Source organism: Cariama cristata, unplaced genomic scaffold (genome assembly GCF_000690535.1).
Source record: "Cariama cristata isolate BGI_N322 unplaced genomic scaffold, ASM69053v1 scaffold1447, whole genome shotgun sequence".
Taxonomy (NCBI): Eukaryota; Metazoa; Chordata; class Aves; order Cariamiformes; family Cariamidae; genus Cariama; species Cariama cristata.
In genome coordinates this window covers 67,336-80,522 of record NW_009626883.1, presented here as the reverse complement: position 1 = coordinate 80,522, position 13,187 = coordinate 67,336, and the positions used below count along the sequence as shown (strand labels likewise).

The 13,187-nt window shown below is 38.8% G+C and overlaps 1 protein-coding gene across 1 annotated transcript in view; it reads left to right on the top strand.

Moving 5' to 3' along the window:
* Positions 1-3,265: 3,265 nt before the first annotated feature.
* The window catches only part of SEC24D (SEC24 family member D), a 51,953-nt gene continuing 42,031 nt past the window's right edge, over positions 3,266-13,187 (top strand). The window contains exons 1-5 of the mRNA XM_009704202.1: positions 3,266-3,416; positions 5,418-5,544; positions 7,645-7,793; positions 9,859-10,128; positions 10,911-11,032. Coding sequence (XP_009702504.1) covers positions 3,266-3,416; positions 5,418-5,544; positions 7,645-7,793; positions 9,859-10,128; positions 10,911-11,032 — 819 coding nt within the window. The remainder of the gene's footprint in view (positions 3,417-5,417; positions 5,545-7,644; positions 7,794-9,858; positions 10,129-10,910; positions 11,033-13,187) is intronic.

Below are 13,187 nucleotides of genomic sequence, written 5' to 3'. Positions count from 1 at the left end.
CGTGGTGGGCTGCCGCTGAGCGCCGGCGTGGGGGGCAGGCACCGGTACCGCCGGGCTGCAGGCGTGGTGGGACCGACCGAGTAGCGAGACCTGTTGCGGTGTTGTAGGCACTTAAAATTCGTAGTTAGTGGGGGTCGAAATGTTAACCGTTGGCAGATTTTGCACTGAAGTGGAGTAAATTTAAGCTTATGCTTCCATAGCTTGTTCCAAAAAAAAAGCTTTTTATTAAAAAAAAAAAAACCAAACTAATGTGTGTAGCTATATTCTATTCCGTGTGTGTGTGTGTAGATACATGCAAGCACCCCAAAGATTTGCTAAATCGCGATTGCAGCTTGCCTTGGCGAGGGACAGCACCTCTTCCTAGACGGTATGTTACCAAGCACAGTGTCTCTGAAGAAGTATGAAGTTAAGAGTTCTCCTTCAGTTAGCCAAGAACGTGGTCCTCTGTATTTGATTCTGTTGTTCTACTTCTGCACACGCATAGTAAGAGTTTTACATCTTCACAGAGATATCGGTGCAGTAGAGCATTGCATAGGTACAACAATCCTCTGGGGGGAAAAAAGATGACAACCTGTTCTGTAATAGGGGTAAATTAAATCATGGAGAAGTGCTTGTGTTCGTGTTGTTCCACAGGCTATGGGGTGTGAGGTAACCTAGTGTTAAGAGAGACAAGGAGAAAAAAGTTTTCACATCCTTCAGTGTAGTGACACTTGTAGTAAACAAATGCAGGGAAAGATGTGGGATTAGCAGATCCTCTGATCTTTCTCATGCAATTGCCAGAGTGAATCTATGTCTCTTGTTAGAACCTGATTGCTAAAACCTCAGGTGATCAGTTTCTATGGATGTTTTGGGTGTTACCTCCAAGTTATTTTCATGTGTGTTGGTATATATACATTTCTTGAGAAGGGATTATAAATGTGCTCGAAGTTAAATAGAATCTGGAACTGTGTTTGATAAACTTATATTATTTTGCTTATGGTGAGAGTTCCTGTCTCTCTTCAGCACAACCTCTGTGTGTTTATACTGTCTGTGGGAAGTTTGACGTGGCAGGATTTTTGCATGTGTGTGTGTGAGTAAGCTGTGGAGGAAGTAGTTTCCCCTGGATGCTGTCACGGCTGAAGGTGTTGGCTGTTGCAGCTGCCTCAAAATGAAAATCTCTTCCTTTATGTATATATAAAATACATATGTCTGTGCCAGTGTGTAGGTAATTTAGTGCTGAGTTACTGCCTTTTAGAGCAACTCAGGCTCACACTGCCACGTCTTTTCTGATGGGGGCAGGGGAGGGAAGAAAGTACGGCTGGCAGCACGAAACCTCTCTGTTTAAACAGTTGTTTTTTTCTTCTCCCCGTGTTTACCTTGTTAACTAAGAAATAGAAGAAAACTCCCTAAAGCTACCTCTCTGAAGCAGTTTAATACTGCAACTGAGAAATCTTATGCTACATTGAGGAGTGTGCTTTAGAGGGTTGCACCGGCAGTGTGTGGGGAGGGCTAGGCCCTGTACCCAGCTCAAGGTGGTTTCTTGTCTGACATGGAAGATTAGTAAAACTGTTGCGTTTTGTTTTTTTTTTTTTCCCCAGAAATGTATGTTTAGTGTGAGAAACCTAGAGATGGGTTTTCCGATAGGGATAGCTTTTCGCTACTGACATGTGCTAGTGCAGCATAAATTTGTTGTGTTCTTGGAGCTGCGTGTAATTTTGAGGTGCCTTTGTGTGTGCTTCTGGAGCACAATTGCTGGTTTACTTTCATCCAGTTTGAGTACTCGAAGATGACTCCATGGCTCAAGCCTAAGAATGTGAAGTATAGGTGGTTGGGAAAGCTATTTCAAAGGAACACTTAACATCTAAAATGCTAGTTTATATCATGTATCTTTAGTTCTTTGGGGATGCCTGACCTGTGTAGTTGGGACTCTGCAGGAGTAGTAGGTGCTCATTCAGGGTTTGGATCCTCAGCATTTCTTGAAACAGTTTTAATTTGTGCATCAAGAAACTTAGTGGAATTCTGGTTTTGTTAAATTCAAGTTGAAGTCAAAATAAAAAATTCTCTTTTATGTGGAAAAGAGAAAGCTGGCTATCAAGGCTGCAAAGTGTACAACTTCAATAACTTTTCAAATCGGTTGGTGGCAAGGGCACTGTATCTGAAAACTAGTCTCATGAAATACAATCTTCGGGTTTAGTAGTGCAGAATTCTTCAGATTTTCTATTTCTAACAATGATTGTAATTATCAGGTTACTCTTTCCTAAAAGTTTCTTTTATCTTGCTTAACAAAATCTGACTGCAGGAAAGAAATTGCATGTCTTGTGAACGCTCTCATCATTAGGAAAGTTTTTCTGAATTTCTTTTAATCAAATTCTGGCTTTTGGTTTGTGGTTTGGTTTTTTTGTTTGTTTGTTTTTTCTTTCTTTAACAACAACAGAATCAAGATGTGAAAGCTTAGAGAAAAGATGCCTGGTAATAGCAAGGACAACATATGGTACTGTTGAGGCCATACTGCCCTCAGAGAACAAACAGCTTCTCATTTGTGGAATACCTTATGCTCAATTTTGTCACGCTATGGAGTCCTGTAGTAAAAAGATGGCTCAGGCCTGGGCCAGTAATGCAGAAGACAGCTGGAAATAGAATATCTCTCTCTCCTGTACTTTATTCTCTGTTTCACCAGGATCAAAACCAAGGAATCTTCCCTTGCTTGAAATGGGGCTGATGTAGAAGCTTTGATGGAGAGATGGTGCCATGTTCCATACCTCCTCTAAGAAAAGGTGTGCTAGGACAGGAGAAGGATTTGCTAGAGGAGTTTCATACTCTGGTCACTCTGCCTTTCCTGATTTTTCAGTGTGTTCATTGGGATATCTGGTATTTGAGGAGCGGGACTCGCAGTGTATTTTTCAGGTGCGGTAGAAGTCTAGGTTTTCCCAGTAAAGATAACAGTTTTAGACTTCTCTTGGAGTTTTCTTCCACCTGCACATCCGTTACTTCAGTTTTTCTCTCCATTGGCCTGGGAGAGGTGAATCCCATTCATATAAATTCAATGGTTTGTTTAAATTCATGCAGTATGTGGTAGTGCTGAGGAAACCAAGCAAGCAGGCAAACTCACTATTTTCCACTGACTTCCAGGTCCTTTTCTGCCCTCAAATGCATCTTTTGTCTTTTTTGGGAGCACAATTCACAGCCTTTTAAAATGCACAACGAGTGAAGAGTAGTAGCAGGTGTCACCTTCTCTTTTGCAGGTTCTTCAAGAGGACCCAATACTTGGAATGAGAATATTGGCATCATGAGTCAACAAGGTTATGTTGCAGCTCCTCCTTATTCCCAATCCCAGCCAGGAATAGGAGGCTTTTCTGCAGGTTTTGGATCGCCTAATTCCTCACTTCATTATGGGCATTATGGGGACTCTAACTCCTCATGCTCAGCACCTCAACCGGGTATGAATTTAGCTTAAAATGTGTTTTCAGAGTCTACTGTTCTACAAAAGCATTTTGCATCTCTTTTCCTTACTTGTGTCAGCACAAAGTGCTCATTTTGTACTGCTACGTCAACAGGATCCTGCACTAGCTTTGTCTGTGGTGTTGTTGATGCTCAGATGTTGATGTAAGATCGGTGGTAGTGGGTATCTGACCTGCGTGTGTGAATTCCGTTGTCCAGGAAGCAATAAGCACTAATGCTTAATGTTGTATTATGCGTAATACCTCATACGGACAAATACAAAAGGGGCGACTTCTGGGAATGGAGAAATGTTTCTCGACTCCTGTATGTTAATGGCAAGCAAGCTCTCAGAAATGGGTTGTATTCTTCACAACAGGACCTTTGTCCTACTGAATTCTTGAACACAAACTTGCCTATGAGTATGAGCTGGTGTTCTCTTACGTAAGCATGCTTACTGGGTGTTGTATTTGCATAATGCATGGTAAGGAAAGCCCACCTGCTTTCTAACTACTCAGGAGGCAATTACTTGCTATGAGGAACGTCACCTTGGGTATAACCAAATTACAGGCAAAGGGGATATTTGCTTTATTTCTACCAGCATAACCATGCTACAGATAATGTAATTAACGTCCAACACATAAACATGGCTGTCTTTATGTCTTCTTTGCTTTTCATTAATTTTAACTTACTGATATGTGGCTTCAGATCTTTCCAGAAGAGTGTGTGTGTGTATATATATATTTATGAGTATATGGTGGATGAAGCTTAAAAAAAAAATTGAGAGCATGGGATTTAAGCCCATTTTACTGTATGTAAGTCACGCTGGTCTAACTTCAGTAAAGTTGAAGTGGGCATGCGAGACTAGTGAATTTGGGCTGTGGAAAATATCCAAAGAGTAAGGTTTCCTCTTCCCTCTGTAAGTGTACTAATATACATAGGCAAGATAGGGAGGCAGGAAGAGGGACCATCTCAATGTTTTGCCTGATGTCAGAGGGGAAAATTAGTTAAAATAGTAAAGATATCTGAAGTATTCTCTAAAGTGTCTAAAAAAATGTATTTGTTAAAATTTTTAATAACATTAAGATTATGGTAAGTTACATTAAATTTACTATTTGAGGTGGTGGAGTAGGGTAATGACAGAACTCATTATCCAAGTATAGTGAGGTTTTTTAAATGTTCTGTGATGTCCTCGATTTTTGCGTTATCATGAAAACAGAAGAAAGTAGTTTTACCCAGTTTCTCTAAAACTTCTTATTAAAGACAGCAAGAGTTGTGTTACCTTAATCCGATGCTGAATATAGTCAGAAGGTAGAGCTGCTTCTGGTAACTGGCTTGTTAGAATACTTGGGAAAAATAGCGGTTTTGGTACAAAAGAAATTTTTGATGTTGGAGTAATTTAAATGAAAATAATTCAATAAATACAGGTTGAAAAGCTGTTTATTCAGCAGTGCTGTTTAAATAAATTATAGTCTCTTCACAGTCACTGTTCTAGATCTGAATTAAGAACCATTTTTAGCATAGGTTTACAGGTTCTACAGATGGAGGCTTTTTTTTTTTTAAAGGTTGTTCCAAGTTTTCTTTCTGACCATGATCTCTGAAATCAAAGGGACCACTTGCTTCTGCCTATAAAGATGACTGGGTGACAGGGAATTACCAAACTGAATTGCAGGGTCTGTTGATTCATTCTTGCCTGTTTCTTACCATCCCTTTTGGGTTCTTTTGCTGGAAAGTTACTAACCACTATTTGCTTCCTTTTTACTATCTGTTCTTTTTCATATCTGCTTTTATAGCTGACCAGAAGTCTGTCCTTTCTTATGGAATCACAGAATGACTGAGGTTGGAAGGGATCTCTGGAGATCATCTGGTCTCACCCCTCTGCTCAAGCAGGGCCACCTGGAGCTGGTATTTTTATTGCTAGAGCAGGGCTGTACACTTGTGTTTCTTGGCTATCTTGTGCTTTCTTACAGGGTTCTTGCATAAAAGTACTTCTTCTTTTGCAGGTGTATCAAAATCAACTGTGCCTTTTGGATCTTCGGCTCCTGTTGGGCCTCCACCACCTGGTACACATCAGTTCAGCCAGACCAACTTCCAAAATGGGCCCAGTACACCAGGGCAACAGCCACACAGGTGACTTTCAAGAATTAATACATGAGATCTAAGCTATTCGACCTCTGTTACCTGCCTCCAGCTGCTTCACTGACGTTTTGAGTATGGCATCTGTTTTATCTTCAGCAGTTCTGGCTTATTCCAATTCTGAACTGGATCTTCTAGTTTGGTTCCCTGTGTTAAACTGCCAGATCATACAGTGTGATCTGTAATCTCATTAAGTTCCTTTTTACAGCAAATCAGATCTTTATCATGCATTGTTTGTTTTATTTTTAATTATTCTTTCTTCTTGATCTTGGACCCATTGCTTCCAAGCAGCAGTAAGGTGTTATAACTGCTGTTTCATATAGAAGTTGCATTCTTTTTTTTTTTCTTATTTTCTGATGTCTTAATTCTTCTTTGTTGTGAGGTACCAAGAAGCTGTTATTTAAAAATTAGTCGTTTCCAGAGAGTTTTGACTAGAAACTGGTGCATGTCTCTGTATCTGTAGTTCCTCTCCCCCCCCCCGCCTTGTTAGGATGTCTTTGCTTCATTGTTGTGGGATCACAACCAAGGCTCCATAGGATACTGTAAAGACATTTTATAATGCAGTTTTGTTATACTCTCTCCGATGGATGACTGCTGCTGTTTTGCTTAGGTCTGAGACTGACTATGAAGAGTTCATCTGAAGTGCTGTTGTCCTGCCTCCAGAGAAGGCTCACAGGAGGAAGTGGAGACAGGAGTGAGGAAGGGAGAAAATAGGGACAGGTGGAAGCTGTAAAAAGAAATGTTGGAAAAATGATCATGTGAGGGGATAGCCAATTTTTATTACACAGGGGTTATATTGCAGATAGTTATAAGTGTGTAAATATACTTAACTCTTTTACTTAATTCTGTCAAATGTTAATTATTTTGCCCACCTCTCAGGAGTGGTGAAATTAGTTTGTGTACCTATAGCTACTTTAGTTTTAGTGAGCTTGACATTGTTTAACACCATTCTTGTTTTAGTCAGTTGAAGTCTTAATGTACTTCTGTGGTTTTTAGTTGTTGCATAGTTGTGTTCAAATAAAGCCATGTATATGTTTCATTAGACATCAAAATAGAGAAGCCTGTTTGTTGGCTGTGTGTTATCACTCTGTAAAGGAGGACACAGAGAGACTGGTGATCAGTTGTAGAAGACAGTGTACTAATGCACAGGGAGAAGTGGTTGGTGTCCTGAAGATGAACAGAGTCAAGTTGACATGACCAACCCAGCAAAATACCAGTTCTCTTTCCTAGCTTCCAGTCATTGCCCTGACAGCTGCACATCTATGGTTTTTCACCTAATCTTGTTTTATTCCTGAATTGATGAGAGCTGCTATTCTAGGCCAGGAAATTTCTGCATCAAAATTTCAAGGAAATTGAATTCTACTTCTCTGGAAATAGGTAGGCCCCTCCTCAGTTTTAGAAGCGGTCATAGGAAAATCAGTGTAGCTCTTCTCTAGGAGATAGCCTGAAATCTTGGTTTTGGGAGTGAAATAGTCTGGTAGAAAGTATCTTTATAAGCCACATGTGTGTTACCACTTTCTTTTCTTTAGTTCTTTTTCTTGCATTCATGTTTTTCCATATCTGATAATCATGAGGCAGTTTTTCCCTACTTGCATCATCTTTTTTACCCTACTACAGGGAACTCTTTAACAGTTTCTCATTTCATTTTCTTCTCTTCACAGAATTTTCTACTAATCTTCTTCATCCCTTCCTGGTAGGGAATTTTCCTTTATAAGCATGGAAAGGGGATGGAGTGATGTAATATGTTCAGAAGCTTGTGTTTCTTAATCTTCAAGCTTTCATATAGTTATTACCACTCTATCTTTGCCATGGCATACTCGCTCTTCTTTGCTTCTGACAAGTATGCAAACAAACATGTACTGTCTTTTTTTTTATATATATATGTTTAAACAGTCTCTTTGTGTAATCTCTCTGTGCTTCATTGTATTTTAATACAAGTATACATTTTCTGAGCAGAATGTGAGCAAACTCATAAGAGAGTTTGACTGTCCTAATTAATTGTTTCACCACCGCTCTAGAAAATGTATGAGATCTTCTAGAATTATGGTTGATTGATGCAATTTTTTGCATAACTGCACTAATTTTTCCCTTTAGGTTTCAAGGCCCTCCACCTCCAAGCAATACAGGACCTTCCTATCCTTCCTACAGCCATCAGTCACAACCAGCCTACCCAAATACTGCATCTGCTTCATCTACAACACAACTTGCTACCCAGCTCAACAGCATGCAGATAAATAGCTATGGTAATCGGTTTTATCTGATCTGATGGACTTTTTCTCAGTTAAAGCTATTAAGACTGTGATAATTAGAAACTTACTGAACTTCAGTACAAAGAAAAAATGAAATCTTTGACAATTATCATTTGATCAAGTTCTTAGTTTTATTTTTTTAACCTCATCCTATGCCTTCAATCAATATTCTTGAGTTAATTCTGGATTGATGTTTGATGAACCTTCTGTAAAAGTCAGCTATCTTATCGGTTGGTTCTCAAATTGCTTGGTGATCCTGTCAGTAACAGCCAAGGCATGAGCAATAATGTGCAGACCGGGTTTCATTTTTCTCTGCTTTTTAGAGTTTCTCTCTGTTTTGAAACTCTCTTATTCTTTTTGTCCAAGTCTTATAGTTTAGTTTTTCATCTAAATTTGTTTGCATTTGTTTTGAGGTTAAAATGTCTCAAACCTAAGCCATGAGGTGAAGATGTGATCATGTGATTTGTCCACATAAATTACTTCCCACCGCTAATTTTCTGTGTGCTTGTATCTGCTTTTCCTGAATGTTTCCTGGTGACATTTACCATTTCATTTAAAAGGAGTGGAATTTAGTTAGCATCTTGTTTTGCTTGTGTTTAGGTGGATGAAATTTTTTAAACGAGGATCACTTTGGTGGTTGGTATCTTTGTAAAATACTTGTAAAGGTGAACTTTTCAGCTCAGGCTGCACTGATACTATATCACTGTTCCTACCCTGGCTTTATGAGTTGCTGATTTGACTTGAATGAAGCCTGCATAACTACCATGGGTCTGACCCTCTGTTTGTACAATAGTTTGTGAAACTTACACCTTCTTCACCTTAGGAAAATTAATTTAGACTTGAATTCAACATTGATGTACCGAACTGCAAGTGCAAAATTAACTCGGACCTTTTTATACAGGATGGTGTGGCCCAGCACCTGTAGAGCAATTCATATATAGCAATTCATATAATTTAGAGCAGAAATTTTTTTTTGCTTCCTGGCTTCATTATATTGCCTTCAGCAATAATTATATAAAATATAATATTTTTGCTTATTGTGGTACACACTGGAAGGTTGAGATACCCTTCAGACCACTAAAGATGTAGATTCTTTACAATTCTGCCTCTGTGTTGGGTTTTGTTCTTCACATTTTTCCTTACCTGTAAGTCTATGTTGGTGTAACTGAACGGAGTGCTGAAATTCACAGCTTGTAAAGCTGCTGGAGTGATGTTTGTTTGTACCAGCTGAGAACCTGAGCTTGTGTTTTGCTTGTGAATTATTAATTTTTTTCCCAATTAACATGTCTGACAGAAGACACTTTTCAATATTTCTGTATTAACACATTGGTCCTTTTGCTCCAAACCTAATTTTGGTTATTTTTTTTAGCTTTCTTGCAAATTATTTTTCTATAGGTCTTTGGGGAGAAATTTGAATTAAAAATGTAGGTTTTCTAAAGTAATAAGTGTTTACAGATTATAAGTCTCAAAAAAACTCCGTATTTCCAGGGTCCTCTTAATTCTAATTGGAATCTGTATCTTTTAAACAGCAAACTATTCCTTACCAGTGTGTACAAAATAATTCCCACGTTTCATCTTTTAGCATCAAAACCAGAAGATGGTAAAATGAGTGGATTTATCTTCCATCAAACCTGTCATAGTGAAATGCAAATAGCAGACTAACAAAAACGTGCCACATGAGAGAAATCTGTTATTAAGCAAAAAGAACATTATTTCACATTATGAAATTAAATATTTCAAAAGCAAATAGTGATTTATGTGTATTCTAATCAAGAATTGCAAAGCCTGGCTTCCCTCTCTTTCTTCCCCATCCAGCCCAGCTGCAGGGTTTTATTGAAGATAGATCCAAAAGAAAATTGCCTGAATCAGTTCAGACTTAAAACTGTGAGGTCAGATTTGTTACAGGAACAGTCACTCAGAATCGCCATAGTGCAGCATTGTCAGTATGGGATACAATATTGCCTCTATGTTGCAAATGCATGGAGCAAAAATAGAACACCTTCCACACAGAGTTGGTATGTTGTCATGTTTGACTCAGCTGACATAGTTTCTTGCTCAGGTCCCGGCACTACTCCAAGCTCTCGCGTGTCTTCTGGGCATCCGGCACCTTTTCAGGGTCCACAGCTGCCACCACCAACCCAGCAGCAAATCGCTTTGCCACCTGGATCACAGGTTCCTCCACCAGCAAATAATGTTAATGGCCTTTGTGCTCAATCATCATTGCCTCCAATGGCCAGACAAGATGGAATCCCTGGACCTGTCCCCCCAAATCCTAACTTGCAGCAGCTTTCAGGACAGCCTCCAGGGCCTGGATATCATCCTCAGCAAGGTAAGGAAAGATGTTTGTTATGTAATTGAAAATAAAACATGCATGCAGAATCACTGGTGGAACTGCGACCATTCACGGTTGATGTTCTGCTGATGTGGAAAAATGAAAATTTAATTCTCTTTTTGTAGAATGGAAAGATTTGCGTTGTCAATCAATACATTCAAGGCAGGCTATGCTTCTGCTCAAACGTTTGGCACTCTGTTGAGACTGTAACCATTAAAAGGAGATTGATTTGGATCAGGAACAGAATTATTTGGTTAGTAATGGGTAGAGGCACAACATACTACAGAAAAGATTTTTCTTATACTCTATAAAGGTATAGGTTGCTCTCTGTCTTACAGTATGGTCTGTCATAAGCAGCTTTCAAAAATGCTTTACTGTAGCAATAAAGAATTGTAACTCAATACAATCATTTCACCTGACATAGGTGAGTAAAACAGTTATTTTGGCAACTAAAAAGCCAGCTAAGTAGACCAGTTTGCATTGACTATTGTTAGGGGAGAGATTCTCACTAATGTAATGGCCTGGGTTGAGTAGCTGTGGTAATCTCTACTTAACATGCACCTGAAACCTTTGGAGACAGAGTTGTCACACCTAGTCTTATGCTTACCTTTAAAACACAGGCTGCATGAGCCAAAGTAATCCATTTCTTTTACGTGCTGAAAACAGAAGGGAAGGAGAAGTTGCATTTAGCTGAGTAAGAATGAATCGTGTGGCGAAAGTTAATGTTAAAAATTGATAACACAAATACTTCAAATGAATTGTCGTTTGTAACTCTGCAGCAAACTATGGTCCTCAGATGGCAGGATCTCAACTGTCTTATCCTGGTGCTTTTCCTGGGGGTCCTGCTCAGCTTGTAGGTCCACAGCAGAAGAAGCTTGATCCTGACTCTATTCCAAGCCCAGTAAGTAATGCAGCACTAACTTTTTTATAAAAGTAAATTTCTGCTGCATTTAAGATAAAGGAATGACAGTGCTTTGTATTTATTTTAGCTGTATTTATTGTTGGTGGTGCTTTTTTGTAACTTAAAATTACACTTACATGGCTTGGTTCACAAGATGTATTCCGGTTTTTGCAGTTTCTTAATTACATGCAATTTTGCACTCTGTGCTGTCAGTTTTGGATAAATTAGTGCATAACATTAGTATTAGTACTGAAGAGGCTTTATAACTTTATCTAATATGGGACATACCCATGACTCCAAATACTTCAGTAGGAATTCTCAACAGGATTCTTAGTATGACATGGGCCAGTACGGAAGGATTACTTGCATTCACTATAGCTAATCACCTTTCCCTTTCACTCCAAAAGGTTTGGAGGCTTAAACTTAGTAACAGATAGACACTTAAGGTAGGATTTGTGTAGAATACAGATGTGTGAACTCTAAAACTGCCATCCTGGAAATACTGAGAAGTCCCATGCTCAGGAGCCACCTCACCATTTGATTTCAGGAGTTTCCCAGGTAACTGGAATTATTTACCTGAGCATCCTTCCAGTTGCTGCAGCCTTGTAAAGATTTCAGTAGCTTGGAATATACTTAATGCTTAAACTTCACACAGGTTGAAGAGGCTCAGCAGTTGAAGCACACCTGAACATGCACTGGTGAGACAGTGTCTCTTCTTCTTAGAATGATGTTAGAGAAAGAGAAAACAAGGTTATGGTTGTGTCCATCTTTCTTAAAGTAGTCTAATTTTTACCCAAAGAAATAGCTAGTCAGACACAGGCTGCATTTACCTTCTTTATTGAGAACAGCTGATTGAAATAGAGGGAGAAAATGTGCTGAACTCATGGGAACACATTCTGATGCGCACACTTATACTGGTTCTGGCAATCATCTGGACAGGTCCAAAGGTCCTCAGAGTCAGGATTCTTGAAGCAGGCTGTGTCCTGCAGCTTTGACCTAGAATTTTCTACTTAAAAAGAAATTTATTGACCACTACACTGCAAGCTAGTTGGGGTCAAGGAATCTTCCACTTCTCTACTGAGGCAGTACTGCTGTACAGGAAAAAATTTGTGTTCCACCAAGGTGACGGAAAAGCATTTGTGTAAAAGCCTGACACTGCCTAGTAGGGAGCAGCCCTCTTTCCTTAAATTGTGGTATTCTTTTGTCCTGTTAAGAGATTATTTGTTTTATCCAGTGATGATTTTGATGTAAAATCCCCAGAATTTTGGAAAAATGCTTGTTGATAGTTGCTTAGAGGTTAATGTAACAACTGCAATTTTCAAGTGAAATGTAACTGAAAACCATTGTGTAGAAAAAACTAAAGTGAGTGTCTGTGTAATTAGCAAATGCCCTTAATAGGTCAGTCATTCCTAGTGTTTTGGTATGGTGCTTTTTACATTAGGAGGATAAAATGGTCTTGTGTAATTTTAAAAAAGCAAAAAAAAAAAAAAGAGGGGAGAGGAGGGGAGAAGGAGGTCTGGCATGAAAACATGGACTGATGTCTTGTTTCAATTATGCATGTAGAATAAACAGCTTTGACTATGACAGCGATGTTAAAATAGGTTAAAAGGTTTGTTTAAGCAGCACAGAGAGGATCAAAATGACATGTTTAAAAGAAACATGATCTGGGTCAACGTCTGTAAAGGGCGAAAAGCTAATTTAAAATGAGGAATAAGTATGACCATGTGTATTTCTCTTGTTATATTTACATTATATAATTACAGTAGTGTTGCCAGATAAATTTACTTCTTATCTGTAGCCATTGTTGATTTATATTTTTCTTACATATGTTAGAGGTTGATACGTGCTCTGACAACATCTATGAAAACTGGCATCTGGGCTTTGTCAACAATTATTTCCAAGAAGAATGATATATTTAGGTCAGTTAACTGCAGGATACCATGGTACATTGATCCTTTGCAGAGCTAAGTCTGAAAGTGGTTTGCTTTCTTCAGCCAGTGGACCTTTTTAGAGCAAAACTTTTTTCTTTCTAATGGAAGAGTTAGTAATAAGTATACAAGCCAAAGAGGCAGGGAAAAGTAATCAAGCAGAGGATATAACAAGCTTTCTGAGGAATGTATTGTATATTTAAATTGCAATACAAAAACTTTATTGG